The sequence below is a fragment of the Anoplophora glabripennis genome, unplaced genomic scaffold (assembly GCF_000390285.2).
Source record: "Anoplophora glabripennis isolate ALB-LARVAE unplaced genomic scaffold, Agla_2.0 scaffold323, whole genome shotgun sequence".
NCBI classification, from domain to species: Eukaryota; Metazoa; Arthropoda; class Insecta; order Coleoptera; family Cerambycidae; genus Anoplophora; species Anoplophora glabripennis.
This window is the reverse complement of record NW_019416414.1, coordinates 52616-72257: the sequence shown is the minus strand read 5'-3', so window position 1 is coordinate 72257 and position 19642 is coordinate 52616. Positions and strand designations below refer to the sequence as shown.

General features: G+C 34.0%; 1 protein-coding gene across 1 annotated transcript in view; it reads left to right on the top strand.

The window, feature by feature from the left end:
• Positions 1 to 19642, top strand: part of LOC108909686 — a 26738-nt gene extending 7096 nt beyond the window's left edge. Inside the window, exons 8-22 of the mRNA XM_018714090.1 lie at positions 715 to 882; positions 939 to 1488; positions 4127 to 4330; positions 4413 to 4574; positions 7785 to 7906; positions 9650 to 9823; positions 9879 to 10217; positions 12908 to 13133; positions 13164 to 13706; positions 14337 to 14540; positions 14895 to 15041; positions 15114 to 15235; positions 15293 to 15457; positions 18957 to 19303; positions 19365 to 19642. Coding sequence (XP_018569606.1) covers positions 715 to 882; positions 939 to 1488; positions 4127 to 4330; positions 4413 to 4574; positions 7785 to 7906; positions 9650 to 9823; positions 9879 to 10217; positions 12908 to 13133; positions 13164 to 13706; positions 14337 to 14540; positions 14895 to 15041; positions 15114 to 15235; positions 15293 to 15457; positions 18957 to 19277 — 3447 coding nt within the window. The 3' untranslated portion in view covers positions 19278 to 19303; positions 19365 to 19642. The remainder of the gene's footprint in view (positions 1 to 714; positions 883 to 938; positions 1489 to 4126; positions 4331 to 4412; positions 4575 to 7784; positions 7907 to 9649; positions 9824 to 9878; positions 10218 to 12907; positions 13134 to 13163; positions 13707 to 14336; positions 14541 to 14894; positions 15042 to 15113; positions 15236 to 15292; positions 15458 to 18956; positions 19304 to 19364) is intronic.

Genomic DNA, 19642 nt, shown 5'->3' with positions numbered 1-19642 from the left:
TTTCTATTAACTTTTGGTGAGGAATTATTGGAAATAGTTGAGTCGGTCCCTGTGAGCTTCCTCGTAGGCTTAATGGCGATCTGCACGCAATTTTTGGAAAATCGCATGGAGGAACTAATGGACGATGTGCCTCTAAGCTTAAGACACAATTATTACTTCATGCACGATGGGCTACCAATTGATTTTCAAAATCAAGCTCGTTCCTATTTAATTGCGCGTTTTCCACTTCGATGGTAACGAATTCCTGTGGCCACCACGCAACCCCGATTTAAACCCTCTTGATTTTTTCTTATGAAGTTACATGAAGTCGATAGTATACAAAGACCGTATGAATACACGAACGGAACTCTAGTTAAAGATACAAGAAGCTGCCAATTAAAAAAAAATAATCAAGAAGGAAACTTGTTTCAAGTCAGGCGAAATTTAATTAAACGTATAAGAAAATGTTTTTACATAAATGGAGAACATTATGAAAATGATTAAAATAACAATTATAATATGTAGAAGGACTAATTTTTGTTTTTGGTTGCCATCAATGCATATCAGCTTGAAAATATACTAATAAAATAATTAACATTTTTCTCTAAAACCAATGGACTTAAAATCTTCAAGTACTGCACCTTTTTATTAACGCTCTCTCAAAGTAATTAGAAAACCTTTTAATTCAATATCTTTGATTTTCACGTCCTCTATTGTGATAAATTTGCTTTCCAGTTAACCAAGATAATAGTACCTGAAGACTATAAAGGAGATGCGAGAAGATACGCTGGGGATATAGCCGTATTAGTAGTTAAGAAAGAAATCACTTTGAATGAAGTGACACAACCTGTTTGTTTCACGAACTTGAAAAATATTCGTTTACATGCAGGAAGTAAAGGAGAGGTATAGCTGTTAAATCCCCCCCATATCCACCACCTTTCAAATATTCTATTTTATAGGTATCAGGGTGGGGTCTTGCAGAAGGTGAGATTCCTTCTGAGGTTTTGCGAACTCTGACGATCCCCTACAAGTATGAGACGGTTTGCGCAGAAGAGTTACCTCCCGACTGGGCCGACCGATACAACTTACAGGACAAAATCTGCGCTGGTTTCGTCAACAAAAGCACGAGCGTGTGTAGTGGAGACAGTGGCGGTGGACTAGCTTTCAAATATCGAGAGGACAACAGATATTACGTTCATGGAATTGTGAGCGTGGCACATAAGGGTGGATACATCTGTAACATCCAACAAAACGCACTTTATACTAGTGTAGGGCATTACTACGAATTTGTAGAACGTCTTTTGACAAAGTATGCTCCTAAGATTAAAGACTGTGTTCTACCTCCTTTTCCCCAGAATGGCAGATGGACGACTGAACGAGGAAAATGGAAACCAGGAGATGTCGTTCCATCCGAGACGATTCTGAAAGTAGAGTGTGATGATGGATTCAAGGAATCTTCTACAATAAACGTTGAATGTAGTGCAGCCCACAACTTGCCTACGTGTGAGAGTAAGTGCTTTTTAATAATCATTTTCAACTAGTTGGAGAATCAAAAGTAAAACTTGCTTTCATTAAATAATTGCGTTCCTTAAAAGATTCCTTTCTGTATCACCATCTATACACATTCCTTTTATACATAAACTTATTGTTAGTTGCATCTTTTACTTACAGTTCCTAATTTTTTCTACTAAATTACAATTTTGAGAACATATGAGTGAAAATTTATTAAAATTGAACATTTCAACGTCCATAAAAAATACATCAAACAAAATTTATTTGTTCGTCATATCCTCAGAACGTTTTTGCTGGAAAACCAACACATAGCAATTTGTTACAAAACAATTACCGTTTATTGGGCTCATTTAGATTCTTTTTTTCTAAAATTTAATAACGAAAGAAGATCGATTTTTCCGAATGGTTACCATAATTGTAGTCCAATCGGATTAGACTTTAAAAGTGCCTACTGTTTTGGGAACTAATTAAAAGAGGGTATATTATTAATCAAACATTTTCGGAAGAGTGTCAGGATATTAGGACAATAGTTTGGGACCAGTTGCCGGTTGCGGAACATTGTTTAAATAATCAAAGAAAAACCGGAAAACTGGTTTTTTGTGTTCAACTTTTGAACCGTTGATGCTACTGAAAAAAAGTTTAATACTTTTTTATAGGTATTAAAAATACCTACAAAATGAGATGGATCAAAATTCGTTAATTAGTTTTCTTGCAAAACTCAAAAAGCAGCCAATTTTAGCGTTTTTTCAATTTTATATAATTCAATTAGTTTTGCTTCTAAAAAATCGTAGGTACTATAACTTTTTTTGAAGGTCATTGTATACAAGTGGTAGAAATTTTAGCTCAAAATATTTATTACTTTTTGTTAAAAGCTATTTGTTATTAAAAAAAGGCTCTTGGCAAATTCTAATTTCTACATGTTTGAGCGTCATAGAGACTTGTTCGAGAGCTTATTTTGCTCGTTTGTATTACAACGTACAATAAAGTAAAAGTTGATTATTGAAGTGTAAATTGTTTAATTTTTTTAATATTAAAAGTTAAGTGGTAATTTTTTTCAGATAAAATTTTCACATCGATTATTTAATTGCTACGCTTTTTATGCAAATTTTGAGACTTTACTCTACGATGCTCTGGAGCTGAGATACTTTTTTTTTCAAAAAATTATTGTGGCAGATAAATTTTAATATTACCACTAGAAAGGTAGGCAAGTGCGCTGGTACGGACTTTACCTTTCTCGCGGGCCTTCGGCCCTCGGGCCGCGCTGTGATTATTGATTAAGTAAAAATAGTATAATAAAAACAACCCTTAACTGGACCTTTTGACACAAAGATTTCTTTAATTAGTATGGTATGACGATAGACTATTTTAATCTTACATATCTAAAATATTATTGTAAGTTCTTGGCCTGTTGCTATTCAATATTCCCACCACTAATAACATTTGCCAGGTCAAAACTTGAGTATGCCTTTGGAACCCAATATAAAAGCCTTCATAAATGATTACAAGCCACATGACCAGTAATTTCGTATGGAACAGTAATTTTACTTCCTTCGCGATGGCAATTAAGTTTTAGAAAATAGTAAATTATTAGATCAATAATGTCAAGGTTACGTTAAAAGACAACATCCTGTTTCATTGGCTAGTGATATTTCATTCAACCAGTTGACAAAGTTGACAATGGCGTTGTCTCAAGCGTAGATGCTACGGTTTGTCATTGTTCATTGTAAACTGATGACACTGAAATTTAGGTATTTTTAGTTGACAGTACCAGTTGTGCAATGTCGGTTGCCTAAGCACGGCGTGCAATCATTTATGAAGGCTGTGCATGTTGACCATTCATTTCATTCATATTTGTAAAAAGTTCAGAGGAAATTCCTTAAATGTCTCTCCTCTAGACTTGACAATATTATATATCCTATCAGAGATACTCCACAATCTAAGTTAAACAGATTTAATATGAATTTAATAACATTCACTATTCCATCCTTCTTATCTCGCTCTTAAGGCTCATTTACACGGGGATAGTAATGAGGCAAATACTTGAGAAAGTAGAGTACATCTACCCGTATACACTCAGTAGAATAGAGTAGCTAGTAGAGTGTGCAGTAGATGGTAGCTTAGATTCACTAGCAACATGTGCCAAATTAACTAATCTAATACCACCACCATCATCACAATGTCCACTCGCCTGCGCACTATATCCATGGAACGCGCTCTGGTTCTGTAGTAGAATAGAATAGGCAGAAGATTGAGGACGTCACTCAACTTTCTTTTTCTTGAATTTATTTTTTCACCAAACACCACACCACTCTATACTAGCAACGGTACTATACTTTGTGCGACCAGTCCCAGAGCTGAAACGGTAGAGGGGACAGTAGAGTGTACTCTACTTGCTACTCTACTTTACCCGCAACCATCCCCGTGTAAATGAGCCTTTATTATTACCTGCTCCACCTAGCAATGTAATTCACAACTTAAACAATGTGTCTAAATCATAGGGAAAGTAGTATCTGTAATATTCAGTTTTGTATTTTATCTGCCAGAGCAGTGTATTTATAAATAAAGCAATAAGTATTACTGAATGAGCAGCCCATTCTACTCTAATACTTCGCTAATGTATGTTTACATTTTTCAGCGTTGTGCCCATTGCCGAAATTTCCCAGAGGAACAGATTATCAATGCAAAAATAAAGAAGGGCAAGCTATCGTCTGTTCTACAGCTATCGACGGATCGACTCTATGGTACAATTGCCCCCGTAAATACCAAATGGCGGACGATTTAGTTAACAGAACATGCGTGAGAGGATCCTGGGGACAACCCAAACCGGAATGCATTTTCGGTAACTTAACATCACAGATTGATGCGCGAGGAATTACATTCCTTATTTACATTGTCGTCCTTTAATTTTCAATTATTTTCAGAATGTGGTAAAAACGTTGTTGACGATTCCGGAGTAGGATCGCAATATCCATGGAATGTAGGGGTGTATGAGTTGAACCACAACGCAGATGAAAAGAAGCAAGAAGAAAGGTATAAATACGTTTGTGGTGGATCGTTAGTTTCCGAATATGTTGTTGTAACAGGTGAGCAAAACTGAAATTCGACGTTATACTCTTGTCTGGTATATTAATTTTGACATAATACGGGGTGTCACAAATTAGTTCTTGGACGAAAATAATAAGACTTTCACATTTTTTATTTTCTTTGTGTTAAAGTTTTAAAAACGATTTTTATTAATAAATACCTTTCTTGTTTTCTATCACACTTGGTTAAAGTTTTGAACACATTCCTGAGGTTATATGTTTTTACATAACAATCGTAAAGCCAATTTTGCCCTAAATTGCAGAATATCTTTAAAAATACTATTATTTGTATGTTCACATTATTCTTTAAGCAAAATCGATTGGTCTGTACTTATTATAAATATTAATTCATTTTTAGGCCAATCAATAGAGGTTTTCTTTGTGACAAAAATACTAGTAACAAACTGTCTGTGCCATATGACATCTGTGCCATACACAGTCTGTAGATATATACTTATACAGGGTGATTTTGAATAGAGTAGCACAAACGCTACCAGTGCATCTAGATGAAAAAATAAGGCGAATGAACTAAATATATCTTAGAAAAAAGTTGCACTCCTGAGGTATTACAGAGTCTTGAATGTTGTAGAGCCAACCAATATTTCCTTCAATTTATCTTGAACGAAGTGGCGTAAATCATTTATATTTGGTACAGACATTTGTCCAGTGCGGACACATACTTTCTATTAATATTGTTTAAATATATCCACCAGAGGCGCTGCTGTCGACTACATGCAACATATTACTCCAAAGAATTTTTACATGTCTTATATACATTTATATACATTTATATACATTTATGTCTTATTTACATTTTCGGACGTAACAACTAAAAACAAACATTTTTTTTCTCTTCCATTTTTTCGATAAACGCGATAGTTTTTTTAGACAATTTACGAAAAACAAACTTCGGAAATTTTACAGCGCCAATGGTTGCAGTCAGGTTGCAGTAATACAAAAACATCAACACACCACCACTCATTAATAGCTAAAGGAAAACGCTTTTCTGGTAAAGTAATTTTAATAAATTTATTTTGAAGGAACAGTAAGTATTCGTTATGTAACAAATCAAGTCATTTTAAGTGTCTAATTTAAATAATAAATTTTAATTTAAAACTACCTACTGTAATCTCGAATGTAATACTAAGGAACATAACGTTATTTTAAAGTAAAAAGTTTCTAAAGAATATTTTCAAAGTAGTTCCCATTTTTCTGCAAACACAATCTAACACGACGATTAAAATTATGACGTACTCTTGTAAATATTTCTGGGTTGTTACGAATATCGTCAACTGCGAGAAAGATTTTTTGACGCAATTCTTCAACAGTATTAACAGGAGTAGCATAAACAAAACTTTTCAGTTGTCCCCATAAGAAATAATCAAGTGGGGTAATATCCGGTGAACGGGCAGGCCAACTAACGGGTGCATCGACACCATGACCTATCCAACGTCCCGGAAAATTTAAATTCAACCATTGCCTGACAGCTAAGGTAGGTACTATGTGCCGGAGCCCCGTCATGCATGTACCACATAACTTGTCGTACACCTAGTGGTATATCCTCCAATAATATTGGGAGATTTTCATTTAAAAATCGAAGATATTCAAGAGCTTTCAGTCTATGGGGAAGAATAAATGGACCTATTAGAGCATCTCCAACAATTCCTGACCATACATTTACACTAAAATTGTGCTGAAATCTTGATGAACATATTTCATAGGGGTTTTCATCAGACCATGTATGACTATTACGATGGTTAACTAAGCCATGTCTTTGAAAACATGCCTCATCGCTACGCGGCGTCGTGCGTAACTTTTCCATTCCTGCGTAAAATCCTTTTTACAACACTTATTATGTAATATATTATATTAAAATTACTTTAAGAGAAAGGCGTTTTTTTTGCTATTACAGAATGGTGTGTTGATGTGTTTGTTACTGCAAATATTGATTCACAACTTATCCAAAAAAATTTGGGAATAGATGCGTCATGAAAAATGGAGTCAATACTGCAAAAAAAATTGTAAAATTCTTATAGTTTCCGAGAAAATGTTGTAGTATTTTCAACCATTACATCGCTGGGATACTGTGGTATCTAGCGTCAATCGCCCACGTGGCCCCAAGCGATTCCAATACTGAAATCAGATTTTAGTATTATCGTTGCGATAGTGTTTACATTAGTTTTTCAAGTGGTGAAGCAAGACAACATTTGTGTTATGGTGAAGCAAGACAACATTTGTGTTAGTTCGTAGAAACTGGGTAAGACGGGTCCAAATGTGTTTACACGTCGATCAAATTTCGCCCCCGGTTCCAATCCAAATGTCAAGCGGAGAAGACCGAGAAGCCGTGCCAAATAACGTCGTTCGCCGGAGAAGAAACTCCTATTTTTTTTCCAGCCCACCAAGGCAGACCGCGACATTTGAGGGTATCGCCAGATTCCCAAGAGCTGACATCCTATCAAAGATCGCCCAGGTTTCGGCGCGTTTCCGCAAGAGAGGGGATCGAACATCACCTTTGACTACTTGCAGTTATATAACCAGAGACCACTACCTGGCCAGTAGATGTAATGTGTGGTCCAAATTTAAAGTTGCGAACTTAGAGCCGATATAGTCAAAATTACACATATCCGCATGTTACTTATTATCGTTATTGCTATTGTATCGTTATACTGAGTGTTAAATAAACATATATCTATCAGATATACTGTTTGTTGATAATAAAAAGTTCTACCAAGTCGCTCAGGCATTAATATTAGAAAGTATATAATTATTATACGAGGACTTTTCAGAATCTTGACCAATATAAAAAATTTTTCCAGTATCCAAATTTTTTACATATCGATCCAGGTTCTTAAACAGTATTAAAATAGTCACAAATATTTAAGAATTTACTTAAAGTCCTATTCAAAATCCAATTTACTGACTTCGCTCAACATCACCCAAGCACGGTCCTAATGTAAAAACAAGTTGCAAGTAAATTAGAGCGTGTTCTGCCAACTTAGAAGCACTAAAAGTTATTCTCTCAAGAAAAATTAAAAACGTACGTCATTCCATAGATACGAGGCGTGCGGGAACGCCACAAATTTAGCTTAGTATGTTAGAAAACAAAGAAGTTAAAAAATTGTTTTGTTCCTGATTTAACATATTGAAAGTTCGATTGTTTTCCACCAAGTAATTTATGACACAGTGCACACTATTGTTTTTTTCATTTAGCTGCCCAATGTGTAACAGACGAATCCTATCACTTATTATCGAATGATGATTATTTGATAGGAGCTGGCAAGCTTTATAGGAGTTTTAATGATCCCAGAGACACGCACGCTCAATTTGCTAACGTAAGTATAAGATTTGGATGTGATAATTTAAATATAACACTTATACTTATATGTTACCCGTATATTATACCTTTTATTACGCATATCATAAATGCTTGTATAGATCAGTTTTATTTTCCTAAATCCTGGAAATGTGCAAACGTCATTCCTCTTCCTGAAGTTAACAATCCAACAGAGCCTACACATCTTCGAGCGATTTCACATTGAGTAAGATTCTTGAAAAAGTTATGGAAATGCAAATTACTGCATTTCTTAATGCCAACAATATCCTTCCGGAAAAACAATCTGGTTTTAGGCATGGATATAGCTGTTCAACTGCTCTTTCTGATTTGACAGATGATATTTTTAAGTCAAGAGCTAATAGTGAAGCTATGGTACTGGTCTTGTTGGATTATAGTAAGGCGTTTGATACTCTTAATCACGATATACTCAATTCAATTTTTCATTATATAGGTTTTACAAATCCCGCATCATCGCTAAAATAACCTCATTTCTTTGTGATAGGAAGCAGCGACTATCACTCGATAATAACTTTTCACAACCTCTTGTCATGCTGTCTGGTGTGCCACAAGGAAGTATATTAGGGCCGTTGCTGTATTCTGTCTACACTTTAAATGTTATTAAATCGCTGGTTTATTGTAAATATCATATGTATGCGGATGATACACAGCTTTACTATTCTTTTAATCCCTCTGAAGTAGTCCATGCTAACTTTAAGATTAATAATAATTTATGTAACTTAGCAGCTGCGTCTAAAAATCATTTGTTAAAAATAAACCCAAAAATTTAAGTCTTGTTATCGATTATAATTTTAGATTTAAAGAGCATGTAACTAGTATTCTTGCGAAAGCGTATTCTGTATTGAAAATGATATATTCGCACAGACATTATCTGAACAGAGATATAAAAAAAAATGTTATGTGATTTCCTGATTCTATCCATATGTAATTACTGTGATAATGTGTATGGTCCGTGCTTTGATAATATTGATTCTAAACGTTTACAAAAATTGCAAAACTCGTGTCTTAGATTTATATTTGGAATCAGACGCACACAAAGAATTTCACACAAACTAAAGGAATTATCTTGGTTGAATATGTACAATAGAAGATACTTGCATCTAATTTGCTTCTGTTACAAGATTTTGAAATTAAAAGGATCGACGTTCATAATTTAAACAGTCGCAGAAAACATATATTAAACATACCTTATCATCGCAAGTAAATTTTTAAACGCTCTTTTAGTTATAATATAGTTTAATGTATTAATAAGCAGAACGTTATTGATCTTTCTCTGTCCTGCAATTTATTTAAAGCAAAATTTCAATCAAAACTGTTATCTGCACAATGATCCCATATTGTTAAATTATTATTGTTATTACTATAATTTTTTCTTACTTTTCATCCTTTTCTACAAAATTTTCTATTTTATTATTATTTTTTCCATTTTTCTATTCTCTTTTTCATTCCTTTCACCATTACCATATATGCACATATATTTTGTTTATTTCAGCCATCTTAAAAGTATCTGGTATTTTAGAATTGTATAGGTTTTAACAGCTCCTGATTTTCCAAATCAGTAAGCTGACATAGTAACCTTTTATTTCCAAAAATACTGTCTGTAAAATGTTATACCATTGTACTTGAAATTGGAGACAATAAAAAAAATTATTATTATTATTATTATTATTTGTACAAAGTTATAGACACAGAGTGCCCGTAGACCAATTTCTATTTTTTCTAGGTTACCTACATCAATATACACCCAGAATATAAACTTTCAAGAGGAACTGGCTACAATATAGCCTTAGTGATAGTATCGACACGTTTTAATTTCAATAATTTTATACAACCGGTGTGTGTTGTTGAAGGCGATGACTATTATTACTACGATAGTCCTTTTGACAAAGCAGAGACGGTAAGTTAGAGGAAGTGTTTATCAGTGACACATTCTTCTTCTTTCGTTGTTCTAGATGATTGGTTGGAGACTTACGGAAGGGCATTCCCTTGAAACAGTCGAATCTCTAGAAGTCGATCAGCCAACGGAAAGAGGTCCCTGTAAGGTCCCTTCTCACATCAGCCCCTATTCCTTCCCAGTACAAAACAGGTGTAGCAAATTTAAGAATGAATCAATTTGTTTGCTCCCTGAGGATCGGGGCAAAGGTGTAATTATCAAGCATAAAGATAATGGTAGATATCACCTTCTAGGTGTAGTTCTTTATTTTGAATATACGACGTGTCAGAAGGTTTTCTGGAACACCGATGTTACAGGCGTTACTTCGCTGATTCAATTCATAGCGTCTTATTTGAATTAAGTAAATGTAAATAAAAACAATTGTAATAAACATCCCAATACGAATAACTGATTCGATTTATTCTCCGATTTATTTTATTTGCTCGATAAAGTCAATACAAAGTAACAAGAGATGTACCATTCTGACAATTGCAAACTTATTACCAAAAAGCAGATTAGTAACAAAAGTCCAAAATGATTCAGCTGGAACTAAACATATTATGCGTTACAAGTCGACTGATGGTTCCAATTTAAAAACAAAATATTCATTAATGCATTACATGTTATTTAGATAACGAGCAAAAAGGTCTCTCTGATGTAGGTATGTGATATTGTCAAATATGAAAATTTTAATCATTATCAGGTAATTAAAAATGTTTCAAGTTAAATATTAAAAGAATTAACCCAGTACAAAATTATTTTATATTTCAACATAATTTATGTACACACTTTTTTTCGAACGTGACATAAAAAGTCTTAGTCGACAAAATTGTTGCGTGAATGTTCAGGTGAAGGTTCAACAAACAGTGACTTCCCTTTGCCCACGGCACTGTTATTGAGTGGTTGATAATTTAAACAATGTAGAAATCAACCACGGGGGACATTGCAAGCACAGCAAAAACGGTACTAGAAGGTTCAATGCTCGAGACATAGGAAACTGGAGGAGTTTCCTTCTGGTCCTCGAGAAGTAACCTGTTAAAGTGACCCAGGTCTCGCCTTGCCTTATGATGGTTGGAATTTGGTAATGATTTTGTTTGTAAACTATTATTACACCCTCCAAATAGAAATTTTATCAAAACCAATGTCCTGCATTCTCTTTCATGTAATTTGTTTTTTTTTTTGCTTCTTTTCGAAAATCAATATATTGTTATTTGTGGAATACTGTATTTGAGTTATACCCTTATTGCGATCGTAACAATATATAAAAAGACTTAATCTCGTAAATATACCACTCAACGACAATTTCATGTAACTAACACAGAGCACTATGTTTGCCACGTTCGCTTTGTTAATTAAAAGTATCCCCAGAATTGCAAATGGATGACAGAACGAGGAAAAAGCATGAGGTGCGTTTATCTACACGATTCTGAAAGTTGAATGTGACGAAGTCAAATTATCTTCCCAAATAATCACTGAATGTGGTGCAGCATTCAATCTTCCTGTGTGTGAGAGTATTAAGTACATCATCACTGGTCAATTATTTGAAGATTCAAGTATTATAGAAATAATAAGAATCATACTTTCTAATATCAAATTTCTTCGCCTCTTAAACAGCTTCTTGCAGCTTTGTTAAAAACAAAGTTTCAGCAGAATGAAACAGAAGTTTCCTCCACCTGCAAGGAATTATACATTTGATAGTACATACTTTGTTTGCTAGTAGCATTACTAGAAACAGAATTACTAATACAGAGCGGCTGTATATAGAAAACTAGACGTGCTACGATTATGGGGTAAAAAATCTATTAACAAATATGACCAAAAGAAATTGATTTAAAATATTTTCAAATTTGTAACTTCACCGCTAGGGGGCGCAACTGCTATTGTGTAACAGAAAATTGTCGGTTTTTCGAAATATCGCTTATATAACCTAAGTTGCAAATAGATTTTTTAGATACACTGTTAAACCCTTCACAAGTTTTATTTGAACTTTTTTTGTTATTACCATAGCAACGTCAGTATGAAGGACGCTATCTTGAAATTTTTAAATTGTCATAACTTCTAAATGCCTTAATAGATTTCAATAAACGATGGCTTATTGTAAAGAACTTTAATAAAATTCATTTTTATGATATAGGAATAAAATTATTTTCCTGCGCAACGGTAGACGCTAATGAGAAATGTTTTGTAATTGTTTCCGTTTACTAAAAAAATTTTATATTTGGAATTAATAAAAAAAATAAAACATTGCAGTTATCAAAAAAATTTTAAAATAAGGTAATAATTCTTTTTAATTAAGGACAAGATTGGTATAGTTTTACAATTTAATTTTGGCTTGGATTATGTCAATGTTATTTAGAGAACTAAATAAAGGAAGATGTTCTAGCACAACCTGACTATTTTAGTAATAACTAGAAAACGAAAAAATATATCGACCTCAGGTTTGTGTATTTGTTTTCCATAATGAATGGTCTATAAGCCATGAAAATAAACCTATATCGTTGCATTTATTTTTTTCAGTAAATGGAGACAATTACAAAACTTTTCTCATTAGCGTCGTCTACCGTTGTGCAGGAAAACAATATTTTTATTCTTATATCATAAATATAAATTTTATTAATAGTTCTTTAAAATGAGCCATAGTTTATTGAAATCGATTAAGGCATTTAGAAGTTATGACAATTTAAAAATTTTAAGATAGCATCCTTCATACTGACGTTGCTATGGTAATAACAAAAAAAAAGTTCAAACAAAACTTGTGAAGGGTTTAACAGTGTATCTAAAAAATGTATTTTCAACTTAGGTTATATAAGCGAAATATCGAAAAACCGACAATTTTCTGTAACATCGAAAAATGTCTAAAATGTAGTGTTTTTTTTCAGTAAATTAAATGAAAAATTCATAGAATATGTAAATTTGGTTTAAAAACTACATTTTTTTCTTACTCGTACTTAGTACTTTCTGATATAAAAAATTTGCCCTTTTGGGTCAAACCACATAATATTTATTTCAGCCAAAAACTTCGTTTTCTAGTAACACATTCATTTGAAATTTGTGTTTCAGTTGTTCAAGATAATAGTCCCCGAAGATTATAAAGGAGATATTAGAAAATACGCTGCAGATATAGCCGTGTTAGTGGTTAAGAAAGAAATGTCTATAAACGAAAAAGTACAACGAGTTTGCTTTACAAACATGAAAAACATCCACTTACATGCAGGAAACAAAGGAGAAGTATTATTTTTCTATCTAGCAAATGTTAGAACACACCCAAGACACTTTTTTAAACACACAACTTTTTAGGTATCAGGGTGGGGCCTTGCGGAAGGTGAGATGCCATCGGAAGTCCTAAGAAGCCTAGTGATCCCTTACAAATATGAAACGGTCTGCGCAGATGAATTACCTTCCGAGTGGGCCGATAGGTACAATTTAAAAGACAAAATTTGCGCCGGTTTCGTCAACAAAAGCACGAGCGTGTGTAGTGGAGACAGTGGCGGCGGACTGGCTTTCAAATATCGAGAGGACAACAGATATTACATTCACGGCATCGTCAGTGTGTCACATCAAGTTGGATACATGTGCAACATCCAACAAAACGCGCTTTACACTAGCGTGGCTTCTTATTACGAATTTGTAGATCGCCTTTTAACAAAATACGCTCCTAAAGTTAGAGACTGCATACTGCCCGCATTTCCCCAAAACGGCAAATGGACGACAGAGCAAGGAAAGTGGAAACCGGGAGATGCCGTTCCATCGAGCACGGTTCTGACAGTTGAATGTGACAAGGGATTCGTACTGTCTTCCAAAAGAAGCGTTGATTGCAGTACAGCCCATAACTTGCCCACTTGTGAGAGTAAGTATCTGATGTTGCTATAACCACTATGTATGTGGAATACTCCTAAATTTCTTCTTTTAATACAACTGCTAAAAAATGCTGTATAACTTTCTGCGAATCTCCATTATTAAAGTCTGATCATATTATCATTTGTATTATTCATTCATATCATTTCATTTCATTTATCATTATCATTTGTATTATTCTACTGGCTTCGGACTGAATCTTCATGAAATCTACTGCCAGTACTCATATCTCCGACGACATTCACGTAGTGTTGTCAATTTGCGCAATTTTTTCTGATTTTTTTTTTAGTAGAACACCTCAAAACTGTTAATTATCATTTTACATTTTTTTATAACCCAAATTGCACACATTGCTTCAATTTTCTGGCATCAATTAAGATCCCTAAAAAATTTGAATATTTGACTATAAAATGAGTTATTTGGATAATGATAGTTTACTCTCAAATGTAGAGGAGCATGCTGAAATTATCATGGGTTCTCGACGACTAGAAAAACGAATTCTATACAAGTTTGTGTTTACTGCGCTATAGTTTAGTTTAAAAAATGTGTTAATATGTATTTTTTCCATTACAGTAGTAGTACTATGATAAATTTCATTACAATACAACAATACACTTTTCAGTGTTGTGTCCAAAGCCGACCTTTCCTATAGAAACATATTATAAATGCATCAACAGAGAGGGACAAGACATCGCTTGCTTCTCGGCTACCGAGGGATCCCATATGTGGTACTCCTGCCCTTCTAAGTACAAACAGGCAGAAGGTTCCTTTAACAGAACTTGCTCAAAAGGGTCTTGGGGATTGCCCAAACCAGAATGTACTCGAGGTAACTTAATATTTCACAAGAGTAGCGTAACGCTTGCAAAGACTAATTTTCCTTGAGCAATTGTTAATCTAAGGATCTGAGGACCAGAAGCACGTATAAATATTTCCTTCCTTTCAACTGTCTAGCAAATTTAGTTATCGGTTAAATCATTGTCCCTCACTTTTCCATAAATACGTTTTTATGAGACGGATATAGATTTAACTGACAAATAAATTTATTAAGAGGAAAAACAGGCCTAAATTTATATATTTGATTTGCAATGTTTACTAACGTCTTGTAAAAGCTTCCACTAAATTATTGTTAAGGTGCCATGATGTTCAAACTGACGATGCTTCCGGTTTTTATTTTCTTCAGAATGCGGTAAAAAAGTTGTCGACGCCTCCGGTATAGGATCGGAATATCCCTGGAATGTAGGGATTTATAAATTAGACGACAACGTGGAAGAGAAGTATGGGTATGTCTGTAGTGGATCGTTGGTCTCGGAGTATGTTGTAGTGACTGGTGAGTATACTGTCTAAATGCACCATAATTGACTTGATTGATTAGTTATACATTATTGTTTATCCTATTTAGCTACTCAGTGTGTAACTGATGAGTTGGGTGACCTAGTGCCAAGAGAAAAGTATCTAGTAGCAGCTGGGAAACACTATAGGAAATTTAATGATTCCAGGGACATGCAGACTCAAATTTCTGATGTAAATACGAGTATATATTCGATGTGCCAGCTCTAAATCAATCCTACGTTATTTTAGATTACCTACATAAATGTACACCCTGGGTACAAAGGAACAGAGAAGACTGTCTACAATATAGCTTTAATAGTAGCGTCAAAAGTTTTCAGTTTCAATAATTTTGTACAACCAGTATGCATTACTGAGTTAAGCGACTTTTGGTTTAGAGATGGCGATGCGGCAATGGTAAGTTAGAGCAAGTGGATAGGGAAGATTCGGCTTCTACAGCGTATTTGTTAATTAATAATTTGTGGCATAGTTTTAATGTTTTATTTATTTATTTGGGCACTTTGCCACCTGTGGAAAAAGTAAAAAATTAATAAAATTAATTTAATAAAATCTCAGTGAGATTTTTGGTTAGACAAAACATTTTCGTAACAAATAACTATTAACTGGTCCTTCCGGCTTAAAGTTATTTGATTAATTTTTTATCTCTTTCACACACACACATAGTAAAATCTCCACACTTGGAAGCCATTTTTGACACTATTTCATTTGCCATTATCTACAAACCGTAACCTTCACTTATGTTGCATTATTTAGCCACTACAAAACATCAATTTTGACAAAAAAAAAGTTTTTTTCGAATAACTTGGAAGTGCGTCTGTAAGTTCATAGAAACATACAGACGAGGCATGGCTCTTTCAATATCTTGTCACTTTAGTTTTGTCATAAGAATTTATAATGTGTTCACACACAGTACAAAACAGGTCATTTCCCTTTAATTTGTATGTCCCTGTTACCTTCGGGATCACGCTCAAACCACATTTGAAATAATTCCCGTCAATTTCTTCTCTCTCTTTTAGCATTTTACTTCAGTTTTCCCCCCGAAACTAATAGTTAATGTTAATGTAAATTATATTATTATTTATAAATATTTATTTAAATACACACGGTAAATTTAACAATTTACAGTAGACGTAAAAAAGAAAGGTATCGACGCGACACCAACTACTATAAGTATAGTTATAAACACAGACAAAACAGCTATCGCCCAGCTATATTGTCTGTGGTTATATTACACTGCACACTTCTGCGTCAGTTTCCTTCGCATAACTCTAGAAGTTATAGTACCTCTATCGATTTGTTCATCAAAATTGTATCATTGTTCATTTTAGAATAGTTAAAATCAACGAAACTGATTTATTAATGACAATTTGTGAAAATAATGACAACTGTAACCAATGGGGGCAGGCTTACTATAGTTTTATATCAAACAAAAGTACAACACAAAAAAATGTGTTCTTTTTTCTGTGCATCGCCGACAACAATAATCATATTGAACAATTCTTATAAGAGAACCATCTATTTCAAGTTTCTCTAAATTGGAATTTGTTTCTGTTATTGTAATGTATTTACATAAATGAAAAGACTCCGCCAGTTTAATAACTTATTTATTTCGTCAATAAATTTATTTATTTTAAGTTTAAATCGAGAATGCATAAGTTTAATTTAATAAAAGAAAATTAATCGAGACTCAAATTACAAAAGCAACGCGTTCTAGCATTCTTTAGGAAGCAAAAAAGCTTTGGAGTTCCAATGCTGGTTTGAACTTATAAAGTCTGTTCAGGAAATAACCGAACTTTATTTTTTTAAACTTTATTAATAATTTTATACATTATTGGTCTTTGTATCCTTCAAGGTACTCCCATTCCCTGTTCGCACACCTTTCCCAATGGTGTTTCCATTTCGTGAACCTTCATTTGAAATGGCCTTTAAAGTATGTGACGAATTTGCTTTAATGACATCAATAGTCTGAAAACGGTGTCCTTTCAACACTGATTTTAATTTATCTCTTTTTGCGGATTTTTTCACGTAACCGCTGTAAAACGCCTTGATTATACGGTTCACTGTTTCATCTTGAGGTATGGAGATTAATTGTATTGTGTTGATTGAACTTTTGTATCAATGTCGTAGGCGTAAACCGTCTCTCGTTTTGATCCTTCGAATTAATGTTTCATTGTCATTGGATTGTTCAAAGGGTTGCCGACAAACGCCCACACGATTTTCACTCTGTTGTTCGCGGTCACCAAACGGGGCACAAATTTTGCTGCAACTTCAATTTTTCAGTCAAACTTTCATGACATGACTCAATTGAGATGCAATTTCTCTGGAAATCAATAACCATATCTTTGATTTTCTGAACGTGGGAGTCATCAGTTGAAGTCGAAGGCCTTCTTGGCCGAGAATCATCATCAATTGATTGACGACCACTTTTAAATCGTGAAAACCATTCGTAACTTTGCATACAACCCAGAGCATTATATCCGTAAGCTTGTTTAAAAGGTTGAAAAGTTTCCGTGAATGTTTTCCCCAGTTGCACGCACAATGTTACGTTGTTCCAGAAAGTCGTACATTTGAAAAATCGTCGCTGACACTAAAACAGGTTGCACTCAAATAACAATATCATGAAAACTAAATGAGATACGAACAATCCAAGAATGTGTGGTTACAGAGGAGGTTACGCGCATTGCAATCTTTTATCGCGCATACGCATTTCGAAACCTATGCGGCGCGCGGCAGCGCAGCTGCTCTCAGTCATCGCCACTCCCGCACTGCCGAGAAATTCCAGTGGCCACGGTACCTTTCTTGATTTTTCTTTCATTAAGCTTTTATCTGCCGAAAAGGCACTAAACGGATATTGAAAGTACTTGTACTTAGCCATAAAAACATTTTTTTTCTCGACTTCACGATTACGTAAGGAGGACCACAAAAAAAATCGACGAAAAGTCTCCTCGGCCAAACCTATCGTATTATATGTTTTTTGGGTCGCTGAAGCCGAATCTGCAACTCATTTGGTCCCATAACGTCAGAGTTTTTTCTAACCTCAAAAAATAGCTGAAAAGTGGTAGAATTCAACTAAATCAACCCTGCAACCTGTTAAAACCGTATCACTCCACATCCTTATGATCCCGAATGAGTTCGACAAGCCGTAAAATGATAACTCGCAAACGTAAAAATACATAACCTCAAATTTGCATGAGGCCAAAACCCAAAATCCCAAAATAAGCAGCGAATAAACTTACGCATAGGGCACAAACCTTCATTTTTGAATAGTAAACTATTTTACGGTTTGTCGAGCTCGTTCGGGATCATAAATATGTGGAGTTATAAGGTTTTAACAGGTTGCAGGGTTGATTTTGTTGAATTCTACTAATTAGATGACTTCAAACACAAACGCCAAAGCCTACTTTTATTGCTCTACCGCCTGGGCTAAATTGCATATCACTAAATATCTCCATTAGCGCATAATTAAAAAAGTTCGGTTATTTTCTGAACATCTGTAGTAAAAACAGAAACCACTAAATTGACACGTTTATCAAAATGTTTTATCGCTAGAATTTATAGTAAGATGGTGTGAAATACCATGTGTACATTTTTTGACAGAATATTAAATGCACAATTTTTACTTTTAAACATTTTTTATCTAAAAATCTCACTTTTCATAAATATTTACTAAATGCAACATAACAGGCAGTATGCAGTCTAAACCCTGCTTATGTGGATGAGAAGGCATGCTACTAATTTCCTTAATGCGCTGTAATTTCTCGAAAATATTTTTTTCCTGTAGGAAAAAGAATAATTATCATATTGTCTCTTTTCCTTTATGTTCCATGGCTCTTTGCCATGTCTTTCCTAGTACTTAAGACATAGTAATATATTTTTAATTTTTTCATTAACGTAGATGACGGGTTGGAGAGGTGCTGAAACAATGGAATCTCTAGAAATTGAAAATAAATCGAACGGTGCATGTCCGCTTCCTTCCTCCTTCGAACATCTTTTTTTCTCTTTGGATAACACATGTGCTGAATTTAAGAATGGATCTTCTTGTTTACTCCCTGAAGACCGCGGCAAAGGTATAGTTGCGAAACATCCGGAGGATGACAGATACTACATTCACGCTGTGGCTACTTATTATGAAAGTAAGGAGTGCCAGAAAAAATTTTGGATCGCTAAGATATCGAGTTACAGTAATGTCATTTCTTGTACAACATCTCGACTGTAATTATTTTCAGTACATTTAAAAACCAGGTAATAAAAATAATTGTATTACCCAATTGTATTGAAATAATGTTTTACTTTTATATTCCAGTTTAGATTTTTACGAAGTGATGTATCAGGAATGGTTAAGACTGCACAGGCAAACATTTCACAAAAACGTGTTACAATAGCGGCAAAATGAATACTTGACCACAACTGAATAAACTGAATACGATTAACGCTACAGCTGGAAGTAATGGTAAAACGTACAGAAAACCCCAAAAAAGCAAATAAGATTCTCTCATCTGCTGATTCTATATTCTTGAAGACATATTCCTGTATTAAAAATATGTATTTTATTAAACGTGAAATAAACGTGAAATAAATAAA